At 44.0% G+C, this 24496-nt stretch overlaps 1 protein-coding gene across 4 annotated transcripts in view; it reads right to left on the bottom strand.

Annotated features, from left to right (window-relative positions):
- Positions 1-24496, bottom strand: part of RAD54L2 (RAD54 like 2) — an 87481-nt gene that overhangs the window by 10012 nt on the left and 52973 nt on the right. For all 4 annotated transcript variants that reach the window (XM_060022596.1, XM_060022597.1, XM_060022595.1 and 1 more), the window contains 15 exons: positions 14520-14721; positions 13429-13568; positions 12844-12960; positions 12294-12520; positions 11318-11500; positions 11048-11181; positions 9255-9451; positions 7842-8184; positions 6980-7157; positions 5546-5788; positions 5205-5323; positions 3786-3904; positions 1870-1969; positions 918-1123; positions 327-499 (listed from right to left, as the gene is read on the bottom strand). In XM_060022596.1, coding sequence (XP_059878579.1) covers positions 327-499; positions 918-1123; positions 1870-1969; positions 3786-3904; positions 5205-5323; positions 5546-5788; positions 6980-7157; positions 7842-8184; positions 9255-9451; positions 11048-11181; positions 11318-11500; positions 12294-12520; positions 12844-12960; positions 13429-13568; positions 14520-14721 — 2681 coding nt within the window. The remainder of the gene's footprint in view (positions 1-326; positions 500-917; positions 1124-1869; positions 1970-3785; positions 3905-5204; positions 5324-5545; positions 5789-6979; positions 7158-7841; positions 8185-9254; positions 9452-11047; positions 11182-11317; positions 11501-12293; positions 12521-12843; positions 12961-13428; positions 13569-14519; positions 14722-24496) is intronic.

Below are 24496 nucleotides of genomic sequence, written 5' to 3'. Positions count from 1 at the left end.
CCTAAGTCTGCCTTCCATATCAAAAGGATGGGAGAGTTCAGAGAATTACCAGACTATATTTTCAGAACTTTTCCCCCTCTCTTTCTGCTAGGAAAACTCACAACGGCCAAATTATTCTCATGACTGAGCACACACTCCTAGGATGAGACTAGGATAGGATAGGTGGTTTGGAGAGGGGAGGGCGACTGTCTGGGGCAAGGAAAAGAAGCAGATGAATTCAAGTTGTCTGCATGAAACAAAACTTTGGATGAAGGAAACTAGCTTGCCAGACAAGCCTCCCTCAGTGGAGAGTGCAGTACTGGGACACATGCATACCAGGGTCTTACCTTGGTGATGAGGTGAGGGTATTTCAGACAGGCAAGTTGCAGGACTGGCTCCTTGATCCCCTTTATGTTCAAGGATGCTTGGGGAGCTGGCTCCTTCTCAACAAAGTGCAGTAGGTTCTCCACCTCCTTTCGAGTAAAGTTCAGCATTGGATTGAGATCATCCACGACCCTATCTAGAAGGGAGAAGACATGGAGAAAGTCAGTTCACAGCAAAGAAAACTGCAAAAGCATAGCTACAAATATTGGAAGAAAGGTTGTGGGTGGCATAATTGTTACCAATATCTAAACCATCTCAGGCCACCCCATATCTGAAAGTCAAACAGCAGGTCTGAGTCCCTCATGAAACAGAAATATGTTAAGAGAAAATTGCATAACCAGCTCAGCTCTTATCATTAAACCCATCTTCAACAATCTGAGGTAAATCCCCTCTTAAGCAATTATTTGAATCAGAATGAGATGGAAGGAACTGCTAACTTTCTATGACTGAAAGCCTGTGTTTCCACATCCTGCCCCCCTCCCCTCCCACTCTTGATACAATTAGAGTGGTAGCCTGTATAAATGTGCCTCTTCTGAGCCTGGAGGATGGCCCACCTGACATGCCCTGCTTGGAAATCTGACGGTCATAGATCTTCTTTTCGAGGGTGAAATCAGCCACAAGGCGATAGATGTGACAGGGCTTTTTCTGGCCGTAACGGTATACCCGACATACTGCCTGAGCATCATGGCAAGGGTTCCAGGAAGCATCAAACACCACCACTCGGTTGGCACCAATCAGATTCACGCCCAAGCACCCAGCCCTTTAAAACACAAGCCAATAATCACAGAACCTTTAGTTTTAAAGATAGTTTTCAAATTGGTTTTACCCTCTGTGACTCCTACCCCGATATTATCCTCTTTATCCTAAGCAGAATATACTGAATGATTCTGCTAATGAACAGTGCATTCCTCAAGCACTGAAAAGTATGCCCTGAAAGTCCAACATGGAAGTACCTACCAGCTCAGAAAGAAAACCCACCCTCCCATCCCTCTGTGATGAGTAAAGGCCCATATCTTGGCCCCAGAGTGATGTCACTGGCTGAGGGGAAATGTCTGCGTACCAATGTTTCTGATGTGTTTAGTCTAACAGCTTAGGAGAATGACTGGTTCATACCCTATCGAGGGCATTCTGATGGCAGAAGGCAGCACAGCCTGCAAGTCGCTTGGCATGAGACAAATAATGCCATCAGCCTTTTACAGTTATATTACACTTTCTACTTATTAAAGCACTTTCACATTCATCACATCATCTAAGCCTCAGAACCGTCCTGAGAGAAAAGATAATTATGACCATTGTGAATGAAGGTCTCAAAGAAATTCATGACACTATCATAATTGCCCTTCTAACACAATTTCTTTCTGGGGTCCCCTCTCTGACCTCAAGAACAAGTCACAAACCTGAGGAGATTTCTTCTGACAGAACTTGGACAAGCCTTTGTGGTACCTGCCCATGCAGTCAAATGCCCTGAATGCAGTCCTCTGACCTCCCCTCTCAGGATCCACTCACCTTGTGGAGAGAAGGAACAGCCAGGTGGTGAGGTTGCTGGGATCATTGAACTGATTAATGAGCCGCTCCCTCTCAAAGGCAGGGGTGCTACCATCTAGCCCTAGGACAGAAGGAAATACACAAGAAATGGACAGATGAGGGCAGTGGTATACAGCAAAATCAATGGGCAAATGTGTTTAAAACAAAACAAACACACACTACAGTGCTCAGCTTCCACACCCTGGACATTCCGTGGGGATCTACCATGAGACCCAGGCATCTATAATTTTAAAATACCCCCAAGTGATTCACATGTGCAACAAAGACTATAAACTGTGTTTTTCCCTTTAGTATCTTGGGTCAATTCTAAGGCCAAGGTTCCTAGACTTCAGAGTGCAAAAGAATCACCCTAGTTAAGGAAGCCTGGCAAACACTGGCTTAAGGTAACTGCTCTGCCTCAGTCCTGTGAATCCTAGTGACTGCAAAAGGACCAAGGGTTTTGTGTTTTGATATGGATGATGTTCCTCCCCCACGCAGGAATCCACATTGTTAACAAGCTCCTAAGGCTAAGAAGTTGCTCGAAGGAGACATAAAAAAAATAGAACTGGAGCAGTGGGATGGGACATATGAGTGAAAAGAGGGAAGCTCAAAAGAAAGAGAAAAGGTAAGCTTCAGTTAAGAAGCATGAATAAGGGAAGAGAGGGGTGACATTTGCCACCTATAGTAAAGCAGAGAAAAGGGCAAAGCTAAGGGTATGAAATACTACATGGAGAACTGAATCACTACCAATGTAGGAAGCATTAGTTTAATTGCCTGGTATTAGAGGCTCCCTCAATCAACACCCCAATCTACCTTTCAACTTGAGTTCCCACAATTTCCAAGCACAAAAAAGCTCAGCACTGACTCACTGGGCAAGCCTATAGTCAACACAAGGATCCAGGCTAGCTCCTGTGCTGGAGTCTCATCACCACCCCCTGAACCTCCATTTCTCTAAATCTTTCCTTTAGGCCAGGGCTTCTCAACAAGAAGATTTCCCCACCCTGCTACCCCACAGGGAACATTTGGCAATGTTTGGAGACAGTTTGGGTTGTTATAACGCTGTGGATGCTACTGCCATCTAGTGAGTAGAGAACAGAGATGCTGCTAAACATCCTACAATGCAAAGGACAGCCCCCTACAACAAAGAGTTAACTGGCCCAAATGTCAATATCTGGTCAATAAGTCTCTGAAGTCAATATTTCTCAACTTTTTTTTTCATTACCACCCCACTAAGGAGGCTTTTTACACATTTTTTCCCAATCACCATGCCCTCCATAAAATTTTAACACCACAGATATACTGTATATGTTTATTCATTATATACATATTTGTGCTTTATACTCTTAAAAAGTTAAGATTTTTTGTCTCCTCGAGAACCAATTTTCATCCCCTTAGGGACATCATCTCCCCCAATTTGAATACATGATCTAGGCTGTGTTCACTTTGTTCCTTCTGCCTAAGATGATCTTTGGGCCACACCAGCTCTGTATATTCAAATTCTCCCCATCTCTGCAAGTCTAGTGCAAGTCCCACCTCCTCCAGGAAGCCTTCTCCAACCATCCTCACCAAGATGATTCTGTCCTCCTTAGAACCCCCATGAGGGCAATCAATCAGTGCTACTTTGAATCTGTCCTTGAGTTGCTGCACCTCAGATGATGACAAGGCATATGTCTTCTACATCTCTGCGCTCCCCCTATCTAGCTTAAACTCCCCAGCCCAGGACAGTGCCTCACACAAAGCAGCTCGCTCTTAGTGTCTCTCTGCTCCTTAGTCAATCACAGATATTCTTGTTCATGTGATGGTGAATGGAGTAGGAGAAGAAAGGAAGAGAGAGAGGGGAAGGAAACTCTTAGGCAGACCTTGCCAAGGCTCCAGGAAGAAAGCAGCAATGAACTCACGGAAGTAGCTGACGTTTCGAACCCACTTCTGTACTCCTTGCCCCTCAGCACCAGGTAGACAGGGCGCTTCTCGTTTGCCTAGGAACTCCTCGATTAAAGCCAAGGTGGAAAGGCTCTGGCTGAAAGGGACACATTTGGTTCAGAAGGCTCCTGGACCTAAGGGAATCTTGTTCCCCAATAGGCCCAGCCAGCGGGCTCCCCTCTGACAGTGGGAGCTCCCACATCCTACTCCCCACAAAGAACCACCCTAGCTCATAAGGGAGTAGAGTCATCCACACAATTATTACCACCACCCTACTAAAAAATTCTCTATCCTATTACTTCCTCGATTGAAAAATTCTGAGATTTAGCTCAGTGCAGAGTAACAAATAGCATCAGCATTAAAAACCAACACTGCATGAATATGCCCTAGATCTAATTATAGGCCACAGGCAGTATTATGGATCTTACTAAGGAGATAGATCATTTAAGTTGCTTCCAAGTTATCCAGAGAGCCAGTCCATTAAAGCAGTGTAACACTAGGCTCTCCCTAAGTTACAATCACCGCTTTCCTCTCAAAGTATTTTACACATGGGAACCCTCAGTCTGAGACTCCCAAGCCAGGCTCCTGCCACTTAGCTCTCACTGGAGCATAATCTAGTCGGAACAAAGGAGAAGCAATCTACTTTACGTCTGTTTCCCTGAGGAGTGAGGCCTTGATGGGACTCAAAGCTCTGGCAAGACTGAGAATGTGACTTGGAACAAAAAACATCATTTACTTGGCCTTATATACAAAGCTTAGAAAAAAAAAAAAATGGCTGGGGAGGCACAGACGCAGTTTAGACCAGGGGTCAGCAAACGTTTTCTGTACAGGACCAGAGAGTAAATATTTTTCGGCTTTGCAGACCACACACAGTCTCTGCTGCATATGCTTCTCTTTTTTTAATTTTAATTTTTAGTTTTATTTTTTTTGGCCGCACCCTGTGGCTTACAGGATCTTAGTTCCCTGACCAGGGATCGAACCCGTGTGCCCCGCAGTGGGATCGCAAGAGTCCTAACCACTGGACCACCAAGGAATTCCCTGCATATGCTTCTTTAAAAAAACAAAAACAAAAAAAACTCTTTTCAAATGTAAAAACTAGCTCTCAGGCTGTACAAAAACAGGCCACAGGTCATATTTGGCCTGCGTCACAATTTGAAGGATTAGACTGTGATCTCCAATGTTAGCCTAAGGTTTCAAATTGTTCTTTGCAGAGAAATCGCATTGGATAAAAAAAGAAACTCTAAGAAAGAGAAGAAATGCAAGAAGGTCCTCACAAGAAGCACTGGTTGCAGAGGCATGGAGATAAAAGGGGGCTGGTGCAACCCCGGATGGTCTCACTCTGCAGGGGTTGTATCACTCTTTACCAAAGACACACACTCGGCACTTTCTCTTCCTACCTGAACACAAGGATCTTGTCTCCAAGCTTCACACTTTCCTCAATCAGGTGGAAAAGCAGTACCATCTTGGGAGAGTTCTCTAAGACACCAGTCTGGTAATTAGTCAAAAGGTCCTTGGCCTATAGGAGAGGAAATGAGGCAGCTTGGAGCAGGTCCATGGCCAGATTACTAGAAATACAATTCTCTCCCTCAAAGGCAGCAGCTCACGGACAACCTTAATAGTTCCCTGCAGACCTTAGCAGTACAGTGCACTGCGCAAGACCCACCCTCTCCCCACGAAAGCTTTGCACAATCCCTTCTCAGCAGTGGTTTATGGCCACAAAAGTATCTGCTTGACTCACCCATTCATATGTGACAATGTTGTTGCCTCGCTCCTGGAAAGGGTTAAAGCCGACCCCTTGTAGGAACTTGCTATTGGTCGCCTCTCCCATTGAGGCGCTGTCCTCACTCTTGCCTTTTGTTCCCTGTGAAGGGCAGCGGGCACTAGTCGCTGATGAACCAAGCTCTTCCACGTCTAAGTCTTGCTCATTGGCCAGGTTCTCCTTCTGAAGGGCTTCGTACAGCACGTCGGGGTGATTCCAGATCTGAGGTTCAAGTTAAAGGGGAGGAAGCATAGGGCAGAGAACAATCTAAGGGTGTCCCAGGGAGTCTGGAAACATGCAGTTATTCAAACACACACCTCCCACAGCACATAGTCACACCAAAAATTAATGTCTCCCCAACCCCCTCATGGTCAAAGAGCCTGCACATTCATTTTCAGTAACCAACTCTGATTGCTATGATACATGAATGGGAGAATTCACACCAGGAGGCATGCCAGTATGATTGGTACACAACCAAAAAGGCTGTGTCACAAGTCTTGCATTCTTATTTAAGCAACAACAAGAACATTCCTGTTTCACCATGTGGCTACAGCCAACTACTGTATGAAACTATGAAACAAGACCAATCTCTCCCTATGGACAAATGTATCTAACTTACAGATGATCAACCGTAAGTCATTTCAGGGACTATTCGTGGCAGGAGTTGAGAATTCCAGGGGAAAGAGAGGGGGGGCGTGGGAAGGGTATGTATGCACCGCAGCATCCTCAAGACCATGTCTGCTTTAGCTTGCTTGCCCTGGTCTAGGACTGTGGGTACAAAAGAAATATTTTGAAACCCATCTGTCCCCAGACACACACCTTCAGCTGACTTATTAAAGCAGTGCTCAATTGGAAATAATATCCAACAGGTTGGTTGAGAGCTGTCAAAGAAACAGATCCTTTGTGAGGCAACAGAGAGCATCTGGCCAGGTCAAAGACAAGTCAGGGTCCATCAACCTGTTCACGAGGCTCAGTGCTAAAGACACCTAGGCCTTGCTGTCCCCAAACCATCTTAAGCATTATCAGAATGAAAGAGATCTTGATCTGATTAAATACAGAATCAAATGGAAGGTATCCCTAATAATGTGTCTATGCTATGTATTTCTTGAATCCTGATTACGCTAGCAGTCAAAAATTTTGTCCCACGATGTTCCACCATCACTCCATTTCTCAGGTGAAAAAAATCAGTGAGAAAGGAAGTGACTTCTCAAGTTTGGTATAACAAGTTGCACATTTGCAAGGGGCACCATTTACATTATAGTCTATGAGTGGCACTCCCGGGAACTGTCTTGCCTTGGAGCCCTCAATTCAGTGAACTTCTTCCTTTATCAAGGACTCCCAGCAGGAACAACTCCCTTGGGACCGTGAGCATCCTTAGTCTGTGTCTTAGTATTCCCTGAGGCCTCAACACACCTTGCAGCAGACACAGAAAGCCTTGAGAGGGTTCAGCCCCAGCCAGCCGCTGCTACCACAGTCCCGGAAGCGGTCCATGAACTGTGTATACAAATCTCGCTGGATCTTAGAGAGTCGCACCAGGATCACATTTTCTTCCTTGGCAGGGAGATGAATCTTCAGCACAGTGTGGCCTCTCCTACAAAGGTACAGATCAGAATTGACAAGGCAGTGTGCCCAGGAGGGGTCAGTGCAGGATAAAAACAGAACCCTGCATTTCTGCCACACTGCCTTCTTTAGGATCTCAACATTCACAACAGCCTTACCATAATGTGGATTGGCTCAGCAACCATCAAAAAACTTATTTTGAGTATAAAAACTAAAGCAAAGAGGCAGAGTGACCTGGGAACTCCAGGTTCTTACCCTAATCTAGGGCTGCTTCTCTAAGCTTTCTCCACACATGCCATCTTAACAAGGAAAAACAAGGAGATGCTTCAGACTGGCCTAACCTACATCTTCTAAGATGCTGAAATTGGTGAAGCCATACCCCTGAGAACCACCACTTTATTCTTTCACTCAAGTCATTAGAATGGTAGCTGTCTCCTGCTTCTCTCAGCAAGTAAGGCAGATATCCCTAGTAACCTCAAAGATTAACTTCTGAGAAAAGCACTTCTGGACCAGACTCAGAGACTGAAATATTGGATATCCACCGTCTGCTAGCTATTCAGGAAAAGCTATTCAGTAAAAGGAAAGTTGTACTATTGCCCTACTAGAAAGGGGCCCTCCCACTGTTACCACCTTTCCCCTTCAGGAAAGCCTTGTCATGTCTATTCCACCAGGGCTCTCCAAGGATTTAGAAAACAGAGCCCTGAGGATGGCTCACCTCTGCACAAAGCCCTCCAGGAGGCTGTGCAGGACATGGCTCCGGTACCGCATGAGGCGGACATCCTGAGGCGTGCTGTCAATACACTGTCCATTCAGGATGGGGCGCTCAAACATGTTGCTGAACTCCTGCCGGGTGCCAAGGAAGTCTGGGCGCACAAAGTCCACCATGCACCAGTACTCGATGAGGTTGTTCTGCAGGGGGTATCCAGTCAGCACCACCCGGCGGCGAGAGCGAATGTTCTTCAGGGCCTGTGAGGTGCTGGCCTGGCAGTTTTTGATGCGGTGTCCCTCGTCACAGATTACCACATCAGGGCCAGGGCGGCATAAGGCCTTCTCAAACTCTAGGGAGGGAAGAGGATCCGGAGTAAGAGGGTGAGAGGGTCTGCTCTTAGTCAACAATATGAGAAGTAGGGGTGCACCCTGGAGGAGACAGAAGAAATGAAGGAAGCAGGAAAGCAAGAGTCAGCCCCCATTGGTGAAAGGGAGCCAGCCATTCAAGCTCCTGTGCATTTGGTGTGACACATTAACCTGGCCTATTGACTCTTGCAGTAAATATCCCTTTTCCCTCTTTCCTTTCCTTAATTTTTTTCCCTTTAGGCTAAGAGTAAAACTGACTTGCATTCCTAGGGCTTATACCAACTAGGTAGCAGACAGCATGACTTTACAGAGTACCAGCCTAGGATTAAAAATGAGTCTGGATGATTTTGATGGGAATAATCCAGACACTTCCACTGGCTCTCACCATTGTCTTGGTGCCATCTGAGAGCTGGCTGGTGGGAACTAACTAAAGGACAAGGTCTTCCTGGAGTTACTCTCCAGTCAACGCTAAATGGCAAATTCAGCCACAGAAGCAAACCCAAAAAACAGAATCTCATAGATGAAGAGATCTATAAAATGAAACAGCCTCTGAACCTTAAAAAAAATTTTCTTCCCCAAATAGACCAAGGCCCCATAGAAGAGGGAACAGAACTAGAACTATGAGAAAAATGGCTTTCACCAAAAAACAAGAAAATTGGGATAAATTCTTCTTTTATAAATCCACAAACAACATTATTACTACTCTGTATATTAGCGATTTAAATACTTTATATTTTCTTAATGCTATCTCACAACATCTCTGGGAAGTGGTGAAGGGAGCAGTTACTCTTCTAACTATTCTATGAAAGACACAGGGGAGTCTCCCCCATGCCAGCCTGTGGCCTGGCGTACCCAGAATTCCACTGCCTGCAGAGAAAGCAATACCTTCTGAGAGCCAGTGCAGGTCATCCCACCTACCTCGGGGACCAGGATTTCTGGTTCATGTCAATACAACTCACATCAATAATGCTTCCCATTTGACTAGGTGCTATAGCAGACACTATTTCTTTTCCCCTGGATCACCCTTTAGAGTATTCCCAGAGAGGCTGCCCACCTCTTCGAAACTCCTGCTGTCGATCTTCCTCATCCAGATCAATGATGACCGGGTGAGAACGTTTCTTGGTTTTCTTCGGTCTACCTGTGGCAAAGGATTTCTTCAGGGTGAGGAGTCTGTACATTTCGTACCCCATCAGCAGCACCCCACCCTCTGACACCCAATCAGCCATCACTTTAGCACGAGCTGCCATTGTCCTGCAAGAGTGAACAGAAAGAAAGTATTATTGCTTCCCCTGCTCCCCAGGAAAAATTCCTCACAGTCAAAGCTGTGTTCATGTACATTCAGAAGTCCTTATTGCCAAAGACTTCATGTGGCAGCATCACAGGGCTGGCCAGCTGCCCAAGGACTTTCCCACCATTCTAGAGACACTAATTGCACTAAGGATGGACTGGTTCACTGATGATGGTTAAATAACAAAAAACAGAAATTCAATGGCACAAGACAAGCAAAAGTGACAACCTCCCTGGATGTACATTCATGACTACAATTCTACATTTGAGGGAGAATTTCAAGTTATTCCCACAATGAATACTAAGTAGTAAAAGCAAGGGCAACATTCTGCCTTTCACCTGCCCAGGTCCTCGTGAATAAAGAGCCAAGGATGCACAGTAAAGGAAAAAGAACAGCAGAGACCGGATGCCACTCAGCACAGTCCCTCTACTCCTGAACAATTGAGCCCTGGCTGTATTTCATTGACTGCTGTGTGGACTGACAGTCCTGAAATCTAGGAAAGAGCAGGTGATCAGCCACCAGTGGGGCCACTCATAGTCTCCTCATTTTGATGTGTGTGACCAAACATCACAAAAGGTGGTCTCTGCAGAAAAGAAAGTCTACCTTCTCAATTATCCATATCAACGAGGGGAAAGGGTAGCATGGATTGCTGGCTTGGATCAAGAAATAGCTTTAGATTTTTGGAAACCAGGTTGAATTTACGGAATGGAAATATAAATAATTTTCTTTAAATCTGAAACAAAAAAAGGTTTGCACCTTTCAAAGCCTGGAAGTTGTACTGTTAAAGGTCAAATATAGATTGGTGCTTAAAAGAAGAGACTGGTGATTAGGTTTCTAATAAAAGATAAATGTAAGAGGTGAAAAGTTAGGAGATGGAAAGTTTCATTTTATCATGTTGAATTTTATTACTATACACGTGGGAAAACGTGACCATGTACACAGATTTTTCAGGATATAAAAACATCTTCAAGCAGAATACAAGAAATTTTCCAGGCTACATGACTCTGACTTTACTGAAAAACTAGGCAGAGAAAAAATGAGTAGCAAGAAGAGAGAGGGGGATACATCAAGAAACCAAAAGGAATCTGGGAGGACAGGCACATACCCAGATAGACTGCCTTGACATCCAGATCCTGGGAAGAAGTCTAAAAGGAAAGGGGGGGACCTTCCCTGGTGGCGCAGTGGTTAAGAATCTGCCTGCCAATGCAGGGGACACAGATTCAAGCCCTGATCCGGGAAGGTCCCACATGCCATGGAGCAATTAAGCCCGTGCACCACAACTACTGAGCCTGCGCTCTAGAGCCCGTGAGCCACAACTACTGAGCCCATGTGCCGCAACTACTGAAGCCCGCACTCTGCAACAAGAGAAGCCACCGCAACAAGAAGCCCGCACACTGCAACAAAGAGTAGCCCTTGCTCACCGCAACTAGAGAAGGCCTGCGCACAGCAACGAAGACCCAAGCCAGCCAAAAGTAAATAAATAAAATAAATAAAAATTTTAAAATAATAATAAAAAAAATAAAAGGAAAGGGGCAGAGAGGAGAGGGCAGGCCACCTACTTGTGCTCATCATTCAAGATGTGAACTTTAAAGAACCGAGGCTGGACTTCTTCAGGCTTGTTGTCAGCTGGAAGGGCTTCAGGAGCTGGGAGCCACATGTTGAACTCTGCCAGCCAGTTCTGAAGAGTATTAACCTATCAGAAAGTCAAGTCCAAAAAGAGAGTTTTAGGGAACAAGCTCAGAGCTGAGCTCATAAGGCTTTTTAGTGCCCAGTAAGGCATTACTCCAGAGCTCTGCAGAGGGGTGACCAAGTGGTGCCTTCCCACTTACCGGCACAATGGCAAGGACGGTTTTGGCTGGCGTGTGGCGGAAGAGGACATCGATGAAGGAGATCACTTGCAAAGTTTTCCCCAGTCCCATGCTGTGGGCCAGGATACAGCCAAAGCCACTACTGGTCTTAAATCGCTCCAAGGACTCAACCAGGTTATCATACAGGAACCGGATCCCACCAATCTGACAGGGAACAAACACAAACAAATATCTTTGGCTGGCAAAGACCAGGGGTCTAGTTTACTTACTTTGGAAGTAGTCAGAATTAAGTAAATGAGCAGACATTATACCAGAGAGCTGGTGTGGATGGCTGCAGAAGTTTCCCTGAACCCTGACTAGTTTATTGGCTGGTGACGTTCTTCTCGGAGAAAACACAGAAAAGCATTCCCCTGGTATAGTGGCCCATCTGAGGCAAGAATCTTGAGTACCAAATTCCTGACTGGGTCCTTCACTTAGGCTTGGTCTGGCTGACCTTGGCTGCTCACCTCAAGGCAGCCCATTTCACGAGGAGCTATTCTTACTGTTAAGAGTTCTTACGTTGAGTCAACCTCTGCCTTCACAGAGCTTTCACTCACTGGTCCTGGTTCCAGGTTCTGGGTCAACACAAACTACTCTGATCCTTCCTATCAGAAAGTCCCTCAGACTTCTGAGTTCTCACATCTCTTCCAGAGCCACAACTCCCTAATCAAAGCACTGCTCTCCAGAGAGTATCTCAATCAGTCTTTCAGATCTCACAGAAGGAGGCTCAAGATTATTCCGCCAAAAGATTAGCACCTTCTACATGATAGGGCATCTCTCAGGCTTGTCCCTTCCCATTCATCAGGAATCCTGAAGCATCAACTGCTAGGAGGAAGAATCAGGCCTTTCCAATAGCTGCTCATGGTACCAAACAAGTACTTCACAGGCTGTGATGCGGGTGACGTCCACAGCAAGGAAGCTGAAAGGAGACCAAGAGAAGAGTCCAGATTTGCTGTACCTGATGCGGTTTCACTGCCCGTGCCAACTGCGGGGCCAGGAAGACATTCTCCTCCTCCGGAGGGTGGTTCAAGTTGACAAGGACCCGCCCCAGAGCATCGCGCTGGTTTAAGACGTCATTCACATGGGTGCCTCCTTTCTCCTCTTCCTCATCCTCCTCACTGACAGACTCACTGCTGTCCACAATGTGCAGAGTGTCCTCCTCTCCAGAGCTCAATTCAATCACCTCTGAGGCAGCCAACAAAACAAAACAAAAACTCAGGAAGCAGAGATAATTTACTGCTCGTTGTTAAAACAGGAGAGCATGGAAACAAAGTTAGAACTTGTTATCACTTGTAAAAATTTTTGTTTCTATTATTTCTCTCTTTTAGCTTCATGTTAAGACAAGGGGAAAACTTATATTTACCAAGGAGACTCAGGGAAATTTGTCACAGTCAGACCCCAGACTGAATGAGGAAGGACTGAACAATCTTCTATTCAAAGGTACAGCCAATCTCTCAGGGCAAACACTGGGTCAGGAGGAAGGAGGGGCACCTCTGGCTCAATCTTACCATCTCGACTGCTTTTTTCATCCTCACTGCCACTGCTACTGTCCAAACAAATCACTTCCTGGGTCAAGACCCGAGGAGGCAGTTGGGGTCCATCACTTGCTCTTAAGACAATTTCCTCTGGGGAAAAAAAGATGGAAGGGAATGTCAAAACCACATTTAGCTCAAACATATTTTCCCAAATGATTTGCCATCCTCCTCCTTTGTTGCTCTCTGGGGAACTATCCCCTGAGAAGACAAGTAGAGGGCATCTGAAAAACCCCAGTCTTCTTCCCAAATTCCCTTTTCTCTACTGGGTCTTACTTCCTAGTATTCACCTGACCACTAGAAAATGTCCTAATCCCTTGGCATGTTAACATCCAAAGTTATGGATGAAAATCTAAATAACATCAATTTGAGGAGGTACATTTTTATCCATCTTACTTTTCAAATGAGATCCTTCTGATCATGTGCTTCTAAGAACTGAATGGATTGAAAGGATTCCTGAGAGGCCACCATCTTATTCCAGCTCTGTCCTTGACCACAGTGTGCACTGAGGGTCTCTTCTCCCTGCAGCGCGGGGCCTTTCCTGCCACCTCCACTGCTTACCGGGAAGGAACTCCAGGGGAACGGTGGGAATGGGGGCTGCGTAATCCTTCCTCTGCTGTTCCAGGCGTTTTCTTCTTTCCAATTCTTCCTGTTGTGCTGCTTTGGTAACTGGCTCCAACTGATCCTCCCGGAGCAGCTTGCTAAACATTTAAATAAGAGAGAGTACTTGGGTTCACTTGAGATTTGGGCAATGTAATGTCAAGATAAAGAGGGAAACCATCATTGCTGGGCTCAGAGAGCTGAGGTGGGAGAAGCCATATCAGTCCCACTACACCCATGAAATGGGCAAGGTAAAAAAATAAATGGGACTTCAAGGCTCAGGTGGTTCTGGGCTAATGTTTTTCATATTATTTAACTTCCTGACAGGTGCCCCTGCTGAATCATCTCTGCACATAACAGATCAAGAGTGAAATAGAGTAATATGTAATTCATAAAGCTGGAAAGCAGTATAGAAAACAGAGGTGTTATATGGGAAAGTAGGATTATGGATGATTCTACATCCTTATTTCCCAAACTTAAAGTAAATTTTCAAGTCATCATTATGTTTAAAAAAAAAAAATGAGGGTAGGAGGAAAAAAATATTTATCTCCTTTCAACAGCAAAATTGTCATTGGTAGAAGAAAGGACTATTGGGGATTTGGATAGTTAAGGAAGTTCACATCTGCTGATCTCTTAGCTCAAGGAAGAAGCCCTGCTTTGGACCAGACAGTTGTCTTCCAACTGATGTTGAGTTCTAAGAAAATAAGAACTCAACTTCTTTTATCTCCTCTTATTTTGAGACATAAGGAAAAAAAAAGGAAGAAACCAGAGTCCAACCAGAGCATGCTATGGCTGCTTCCCGGGCCTCCAAAGAGTGGGACACTCTCCAGGGGTGCTCGAGTGCCATCCACTTCAGCCCTGTATCCTCTGACAGCCCAGACCCAGTGGTCCTGAGCTGCATCTTCACTATTAATTGGGGCACACAACTTATACTTTTCTCCTTGGGAAATCGGACTCTCCTGCTCAAACCAGTCCTTTTGCTACTGACAGCCTTCAAATGAAGGTAATACTTCTATTCCCTCTCTTCCCCTCTTACCCAGAGCATAGCTCACCGTATGTTTCTCCTCATGTGGGAGGGCTTCTGAGCTCTCTTCTTTTTGGGGTCCTCGGAGGCAAGGCTCTTGCCTTGGTGGCGCCTAAGCTGCTCTGAAGGCTCAGACTGAGATGAGGTAGTTGAAGTGCACCGCGGTGGCCGCTGCCCATCTTCCCCCAGCTGGGCACACTCAGTGCCACACATGTCTTCCAGGGATGGGTCTGAAGAGACAAAGGGAAAGAGGTGCCAGGGACCAACCTTTACTGGAGGAAGAGTGGGTTTTGATGCCAGACACACCAGGGTTCAAATCTCAACTCAGCAACTTATTAGCTGGTGATCCAATAAAGCAAGTTACATCTCTCTGAACCTCAATGGACTTATCTATAAAATGAGTATAGTAATGTCCACACTGCAGACCTGTTGTGAGGACTAAATAGTGTGCATGCTTAGAACCAGGCCTGGCCCCCAGAGTAGGCTCACAACAAATGATAGCCATCACTCTTGATATAATTTAGCACTATGATCAGAGTGAGGAAGTGTCATGGTCTCAGACTACTCAGAAAGGGACAACTGAGTTCCCAATACAGCTCACACTCATTTGTATGACTCTAAGCAAGTCTCATCTGCCAACAGGGAGACCACTCCTCCCTTCAGTGTATTAAAGGATTCATTCAATTTACCAACCATTTAATGAGGGATTACAACATGGCAAGCACTGTCCTAGATGCTTCAAGGAATATTTCTAAATTCCTTCCCTTTAAGGAGTTTGTTTTCTAGACATAATAAGGCAAGGTGTGCTAAATACAAGAGGGGCAGGGAAACTGACCTAAAGACCTTCAAAGTTTAAGGTACCATTTTTCAGCCAAAGGTAATTAGCTAAACCAAGAATAATTGGGCTATGAAAGGTACTATTTCATGGTATGATCACACAAGGAATTATATGGGAGGTAAAATGTAAGTGAGAATTTAAAAGATGAACAGAATGTCTAATGGTATTATTGCCTTGGGGACAGGGGAAAAAGGGGAAGAAATTCCTGACAGAGGGAATGTCATTTGTGGTATCAACCACCAGCAAGAACTGGGGTCTATGTGCACATCCCTCTCCTCATTTGCTGAGCTGCATTCTGTTCACTGGATGGGCAGGCTTTGACAATCACAAAGACCTGTCCCCAAGTCTGCCACAGCCTCCCAGATACAAGCACTACACAACCAAAAGGTCTTTCCCAAAGGTAAGAGGAATTCAGAATAAGAACAGAAATGCTGAAACTGAGGTGCTCTAGTCCATGCCACTTGGCTCTCAGGCAGGAAGGACTCAGGAAGTTTTGTTTTTTGTTGGTATTATTTTTGTTTGTTATTTTGGATTTACCAGTTTTCCACTAGTGTCTTTTTCTGTTATAGGATCCTATCTAGGATACTATATTGTGTTTAGCTTTCATGTCTTTTTAGTCTTCCCTAAACTGCAGCAGTTTCTCAGCCTATTCTTGTCTTTCATGACGTTGATTTTTTTTTTTTTTGTCCCTACCAAGGGACTTGTGCAATCTTAGTTCCCTAAGTTTGAACCCAGGCTCCGGCAGTGACAGCGCCAAGTCCAAACCACTGGACCACCAGGGAACTCCCAACCTTGATACTTTTTTGAGGAGTACTGGTCAGGTGTTTTGTAGACTGTCCCCCAATTTGGGTTTGTCTGATGATTAGATTGGGGTTATGACTTTTAGGAAAGAATACCACAGAGGTGAAGTGCTCTTCTCATCACATCTTATCAGGGTACATGATATCAACATGACTTATTACTGGTGACATTAACCTTGAAGTGGTGTCTGCCAGATTTCTCCACTGTAAAATTACTATGTTTCCCTTTCCATATTTTATTCTTAAGAGGCCAATCACTAAGCCTGGCCCACATTCAGGGGGAAGAGAATTAAGCTCCATTTCCTGGAGGGAGGGGCATCAAAGAATTTCTGGACATATATTAAAACCACATACAAAAAAGCTTGGGGGGGCGTTATTTGAGGCTTTCAGAACACAAATATCCTTAAAAGTTTCATCCACTAATTATAACATTCATCAGTGGATCTTACCTAGAGCAATTATTACTGTGGTGTTCTAATGGTGGTTTTCTATTTCCCTCTTTCCATCTACATTTATTATCTGCAATTTTTCTGTAAGGGAGATTTGTCCCTTCTCCCTCATTTATATATTCAACATTTAAAAAAACATGTCAGGGCTTCCCTGGTGGCGCAGTGGTTGAGAGTCCGCCTGCCGATGCAGGGGACACGGGTTCGTGCCCCGGTCCAGGAGGATCCCACATGCCGCAGAGCGGCTGGGCCCGTGAGCCATGGCCGCTGAGCCTGCGCGTCCGGAGGCTGTGCTCCGCAACGGGAGAGGCCACAACAGTGAGAGGCCCGCGTGCCGCAAAAAACAAAACAAAACAAAAAACACATGTCAGTATGGACTCAAGAAGAAACATGCAACCCTGTAGACTTTGGTAAAGGGAGGCCAGGGCTGCCACAGACCTCAATGAGTGAACCAGTAAGCTGATGTCCCCAAGCTGAAAAAAAGACTTACCATGGGTCATCATCCTATGCACTCAACCACCAAAAAATACCAAAGGGCCGTCTCACCAGTCAGTGGCTGAGTCAGAGAATCATGAGTGTCCCAGACATTCTGTTACTGCTCACCTTCCATGGCTTGGTGTAGCCCCTCCTGGCCCTATTACCATTCTGGGTTCCCTATGGTCTATTTCATATTAATGTCAGATTCTAGAACAACATGGAGCTGGAAACTAATGTTTCGCAAGAGATAACAGAGCACAGGGGTTCAGTATAGACACTGAAGCCAGACTGCTGGGGTGTGAACACCAACTCTACCCCTTATTATAACCTTTCTGTTCCTCAATTATAAAAAGGGAATAACAACTGTAGTGTTATTCCTCAGTCTCAGAGGGTTGTAGTGATGATTACATGAGATAGCCTAGATAAAGCGCTAAGACAATGCCTGGCACACAGTAAACATTGTATAAAACAGCTGCTGCTTTTACTATGACTACCACTATTCCAGGTACAAAGAATGGGTTTGGTTTCTTTTCTTCTTTCCTTCCTACAATAACTCTACAAGGTAAGTTTTGCTCCCTTCATTCTAAATATGATAAACTGGGACTTCCCTGGTGGCTCAGTCGTTAAGAATCTGCCTGCCAATACAGGTGACACGGGTTCGAGCCCTGGTCCGGGAAGATCCCACATGCCGTGGAACAACTAAGCCCATGCACCACAACTACTGAAGCCCGCATGCCACAACTACTGAAGCCCGTGCGCCTAGAGGCCATGCTCCACAACAAGAGAAGCCACCGCAATGAGAAGCCCACGTACCACAACGAAGAGTAGCCTCGCTCGCTGCAACTAAAGAAAGCCTGTGCACAGCAACGAAGACCCAAAGCAGCCAAAAATAAATAAATAAATTTTAAAAATAAATAAATATGATAAACTGAAGCCCTAAAAAGTTAAAAAGATTTGCCTATGGGTATACAGGAAATAAGCAGGAAAACAGGAGCAGACAGTTATGAGAATAAGCTTTGTAGTCAGGCAATCCTGGTGTTAAATCCTGGCTTTGTCACTTACTAGCTCTATGTTCATGGGTTCAACTTCTCTGAGCCATAGTTCCTACGTGTGTAAATGAGGATGTAAATAGCTCTCTCATGGAAAATATTATTCTTTAAACCCTGGTCTGCCAAACTCCATACTCCCACAACCACATTCAACAGTCTGGCAGCGCACAAAGCTCTGGAGCTTGGTCAGCCATGCCAGGTAGCAGTATTTATTTGTATGGAGAACTCAAACTTCAGTTATATATCCTAACCAAAGATCAGAAATAAGAAAGCAAAGGGAGAAGCAGAAATGACATATGAAAACAGCATTTTGTTGTTACAAAATGAGTGTTTCTTACACGCACACACCCCTCCACATTCTAAACCTTTCCACTTGAGACTGCCGCAAACCAGACACTGTTCCCTCTCCCATCCCCTGCTTTTAGTTTAGCCTAACATACATTTGAGCATCTGCTATGTATCAGGCCCTGTGCCAAGGCACAATGGAATGGTCCACGTGGGGAAACATGTGTATACGTATACAGTGGAATGCCTAACAGCAATAACACTTGGGGAAAGGACACAATCTAGTCTTGCCTATCACTGGTTATGGGGGCGCTTCCTCGGGAAAGGTGAGACTTGGGTTTAATCTAACAGAATGGGTAGGCACCAGCTAGAAAAGGAAGGAAAAAAAGAACATTCTAGACAGGTAGAGGAGCATAAGCAAAAGGAATACTCTAAACAAGGTGGAATGGTTAGGAAAGTACATGCAGTTCAATATTGGCTAAAATGAACTAAGCAAAATAGCAGCACGAGTGGCCTTCCAACCCAACAACCACTTCCCTGTCTCTTCCCAGGAGCCCCTTGTCCAAGGATAACTTAGGTACAGGCCAAGTTTCTTGGATGCTGGCACAGAAGTCAATCCCTGTTCCAGGGAAGACTAATTCCAAGGCCTTTTATTCCTAGCATTCTATATCCCATTGCCTGGTGTTTGGGTAGGGAGGGGAAGCTAATGTGGCCATTGTAAAAACTGGGTGGAGGGAGATGGTGGGTGTGGACCTGTGTGCATGCACACACACACACTCACATGTGAATGCCCAGGTTGATTCACTCCCCTGAAGCAGCACTGGAAGCATCTTCCTTGACTCTTACACGGAGAGACCACTAAAGATTTCAGGTAGATAACCTTTGCTTTTTGAACAGCAAAGGGGAAATGGTCAAGGGAGGCACCAAAGAATGTTCATGACGGGACACTGCAATATCATTAACAGGAGCAAGAGGTTAAAACAATCCCCTCTCCATTACCACTAGGTCCACAGCAGGCATTTTATAAAAAGGCCTCCTAAAGACAGCAGAGTCCAGGGTGGTTAAGTGGCCTTGGCTCATGGACGTGTTCCACCTGCTGAGGAGACAAGGTGCCATCGCTCCTGTGTCCAGTCAAACATGAGAACTAAAAGAGAAGCTCCAAAGTAGAACTGCAAGTCTGGCTAGTTGTCTTCCCAAATTCACCACCCTCCTTAAACAGTCCTCTCTCATTTCCATCTGAAGCCCTATAGGAGGAAAGCTCAGCAACTCTTGGTCTTCCTTAAAGACTATCATTCCTTCAGGCCTCCCACTCCTCCAAAGAGCTAATACTTCCATAGCATTGTCATATAGTACTATTGTCACCTTCCTCCTAACTCACAGCCCTGAATTCTTCCCTCCTAATTGGGAGGCCATCAAATTTTTCCTCCCAAAGGAATAGATGGCTAGACAGCAGGCTCAGGGCTGTGTCGGCACACTTCAACTTGGTGTTTTGCTGGGTCCCTTGACCTGGTTAGATAATGACCTTTGATGGTCTCCTGGCCTTAAGGCCTTTTGTTTTGTTTCTATTTCACAAGCAAATTTATTGAGTAACCACTTGGAGGAACACCTGGAGGCAAGGCTACAGAGTAGGCAGAACAGAGTCAGAGTATAGACGGCAGGCCTTGAATGTCGGTCTAAAGGGTTTGAACTTGATCTGTTGGGCAGTGGGAACTTGTTGCCAACTATTGTATTTATTTCTTCTGGTTTCTACCTTGCAGAGTGGGCTGTTCCTGGGAGGAGGAAGAACAAAACCTGATAGTCTTTGAATGTCACAAATTCACTATCAGACATTCCAACTTGTGAGGCTTGGCTGTGAATTTCTGTCTGGCATGGGTTGAATGTAGCCAAGCACAGTAGTAATTTTTAAATGATCAAACAGTATATACAATTCTCATGCACACTGAGTTCAGACACAGGTTTCCCCTTTCCTTTATATACAGGATACAGGTCTAAATCAGCTCCTTACCACCTAGCATTCTTTGAATCCTTAGCTTCTGTGTTCAACAACTACTATTTGCTTGTTAAAGGGGCTTTAGTTTATGGATGTGCTAATATTTAAAATTTGTTGTCATGTAAGTCAGTGTTTTACAAGTGCTTCATTACTGCTTCATAATGCTTACGGTGAAGTTTCTGGTTTCTACATAACATTATAATATACACTACATCTTAAACTATTCTTAATAATACAACTGCTATTTCCCTAAGTCAAAATATAACTTTTCACTGTGCTCTTTTGTACCTTCTGAATATTGAACCATGTGAATTTACAACCTAACCGAAATAATTAATTTAACTTTCAAAAAATAGCCCACCCCAAAATTCTAGAGTATAATCCACCAAAAGTCACTGAGGAAAAAAGATTAAAGATTCAACAAGGAGGTAGAGACATGTGCTTTGACAAAGGAAAATTAGTGTCTTCATGGTTTAAAAGTCAGTGACTACTACCACCCAAGTTCAGGATCATGGAATCAGACCTGGTGGCAGATACCTCTGAACTTTCTCCCTCATGCAAGCCAGCTGTGAGCAGTGATCACCAGAGTTATATAAACACCAATGAACACTTACATAAGCTTCTCAGGAACAAGTTATGAACACCATCACAACAAATATGATAGTCAAATGAGTAGCTTTGAAAAAAAAAACCTACATTTCATTCATTAGGGGTATAAGGTACAAACACTTCCAGGGCCCTTTCTCCAGCTATTCCATTTCTTCTTCCTCCTCAATCTCATCTATATAAACAAAGATCAGTGGATTCCAAGTCTTACCATGTACCTCCCGACGTGATGTGGTAGAATACGTGCACGACAACCTATGATGTATGTGTGTCAAAACACTCAACCTGGGCTTCCCTGGTGGCGCAGTGGTTGAGAGTCCGCCTGCCGATGCAGGGGACATGGGTTTGTGCCCCGGTCCAGGAGGATTCCACATGCCGTGGAACGGCTAGGCCCGTGAGCCATGGCCGCTGAGCCTGCGCGTCCGGAGCCTGTGCTCCGCAACGGGAGAGGCCACAGCAGTGAGAGGCCCGTGTACAGCAAAAAATAAAAAAATAAAATAAAATAAAATAAAATAAAATAAAATAAAATAAACACTGAACCTGAACCTGAACACACCTTGATATCTCATTCCCAGTTTGCAAAAATACAGGGAACAAAGGACTATGTTAAACTTGATAAACAAGACCATAGGGGTACAATCAGCAAAGTCTAGAAATGTGTGCAACTGCAGAACAAGTGAATCCTTTTCTTCTATAAATAAGTTGCAAGGAGAAAAAGAAAACAAAAAAGAGGTAGGTTATATCTTAGCTGTACTTAAAAAGTTTATATGCTAAAGAGATTTAAAAGACAAATCAACTAAATGTAGACCTTGTAGGGATTTTAATAAATTAACAGTAAAAATATTTTTTAAAGATAATCAGGGATTATCTGGATATTTTATGATATAAGGAATTATTGATTTTAAAAAATTAGGTATGATAAAGAGCCTGTGCTCTGCAACGGGACAGGCCACAAACAGTGAGAGGCCTGCATAACGCAAAAAAAACCCAAAACAAAACAACAAAACTATGTCTATTTTTTTATTATGTTTGAGATTTTCCAGAATAAAAAATTTACAGTTTTTTTAACTTTAAAGTTTTAATGGAAAATAAAATGTAACAGGCACTAACCTCTAAACTATTTAGGTCTCAACTTTTCCACATTTGGTAATATACATTTATTTTATACTGGTAATCAACAAATACACATCATTTTGTGTTCTACTTTTTTTTTTTTTTTTGCGGTACACATCATTTTGTGTTCTACTTTTTTTTTTTTTTCCCTGTTGTGGCCTCTCCCGTTGTGGAGCACACGCTCCGGAAGCACAGGCTCAGCGGCCATGGCTCACGGGTCTAGCTGCTCCGCGGCATGTGGGATCTTCCCGGACCGGGGCACGAACCCGTGTTCCCTGCATTGGCAGGCGGACTCTCAACCACTGCGCCACCAGGGAAGCCCTTGTGTTCTACTTTTAATCACTTGTTTTATATATAAATATTTCTTTGATATAGTCCACATGTCATTTTAATGCAAGCTAACAGCATACCACAGAATATTTTGTCATTCCCCTGCAGCTGGGCATTTGGGCTGTACTTTATTTTTCATTCACATCTATACTGGCATAAGCACCCTTGTACGAATTATTTTTCCTTTTGATTTACATATCTGTGGTATAATCCACTACAGCTGGGGAAATGAGCAAAGAGTATTAATGTTCAGGGATTGGCAAGCTTTTTCTATAAAGAGTCAGAGAGTAAATACTTTAGATTTTGTGGGCCATAAGGTCTCTGTTGCAACTACTTAACTGTGCTGTTGTAGCTCAAAAGCAACCATACGTAAACAAATGAGTGAATGAGTGCAGCTCTGTTCCAGTAAAACTTTATTTACAAAAACAGGCAGAAACAATCCTGAAAACGAACAAAGGTGGAAGACTCACAATTCCTGATTTCAAAACTTGCAACAAAGCTACAGTAATCAAAACAGTGTGATACTGGCATAAATAGAGATATATAGATCAATGCAATAGAATAGAGCCCAGAAATAAACTCTCACATATATGGCCAAAATGATTTTCAACAAAACTGCCAATACCATTCTATAGGAAAAGGGCAGTTACTTTGCCAAATGGTACCAGGAAGCTGGATATCCACATGCAGAAAAATGAAACTGGACCCTTACCATATACAAAAATTAACTAAAATGGATCAAAGACCTAACTGTAAAGCCTAAAACTACGAAACTCTTAGAAGAAAAACATAGGGGGAAAACTTCATGACATTGGATTTGGCAATGATTTCTTAGATATGACACCAAAGGCATAGGCAATAAAAGAGAAACAAACAAACAAACAAACAAACTGGACTTCATGAAAACTTTAAAATTTTGCACATCAAAAGACACTATGAACAGGGCTTCCCTGGTGGTGCAGTAGTTAAGAATCTGCCTGCCAGGTTCAAGCCCTGGTCCAGGAAGATCCCACATGCCATGGAGCAATTAAGCCCATGTGCCACAACTACTGAGCCTGCACTCTAGAGCCTGCAGGCCACATCTACTGAAGCCCGTGCACCTAGAGCCCATGCTCTGCAACAAAAGAAGCCACTACAATGAGAAGCCTGCGCCATGCAACAAAGAGTAGCCCCCACTCGCCGCAACTAGAGAAAGCCTGTGCAGCATGAAGACCCAATGCAGCCAAAATTAAATAAATTAAAAAAAAAAAGACACTGTGAACAGAGTGAAATGGCAACACATAGAATTTGCAAATTATATATTTATTAAGAGATTAATACCCAGAACACAAAGAGACCTCTTAAAACTCAATAACAAAAGAAAAAACTGATTAAAAAATGGGCAAAGGATATGAACAGTCATTTCCCCAAAGAAGATATACGAATGGCCAAAAAGCACATGACAAGATGTTCGGCATCACTAATCATTAGTGAACTGTAAATCAAAACTACAATAACATACCATCTCACACCCATTAGGATAGCTACTATTAAAAACACAAGTGTTAGCAAGGATGTGGAGAAATTAGAAACCTTATGCACTGTTGGTGGGAATGTAAAATGGTACAGCTGCTGTGGAAAACAGTATGGCAATTCCTCAAAAAATTAAACATAGAATTACCATATGATCTAGCCATTCCACTCCTAGATATACACTCAAAAGAACTGAAAGTAGGATCTCAAAGAAATATTTATACATTCACGTTCACAGCAGCTCAAGTACCCACAGACAGAGGAAAGGACAAGCAAAATGTGATATATACATACAATGGAATATTATTCCTTTACAAAAGGAAGGAAATTCTGACACATGCTACCACATGGATAAATCAGGACATTATGTTAAGTGAAATAAGCCAGTCACAAAAAGACAAATACTATATGACTCCACTTATATGAGGTACTTACAGTAGTTAAAATCATAGAGACAGAATGTAGAATCGTGGTTCTCAAGGTTCGCAAGGGCTGGGGGGAGAAGGGAATGGGGAGTAATTGTTTAATGGGTACAGAGTTTCAGAATGGGATGATGAAA

The sequence above is a fragment of the Delphinus delphis genome, chromosome 10 (assembly GCF_949987515.2).
Source record: "Delphinus delphis chromosome 10, mDelDel1.2, whole genome shotgun sequence".
Lineage (NCBI taxonomy): Eukaryota > Metazoa > Chordata > Mammalia > Artiodactyla > Delphinidae > Delphinus > Delphinus delphis.
The sequence above is the reverse complement of the archived record's forward strand: the minus strand, read 5'-3'. Positions and strand labels throughout refer to the sequence as shown.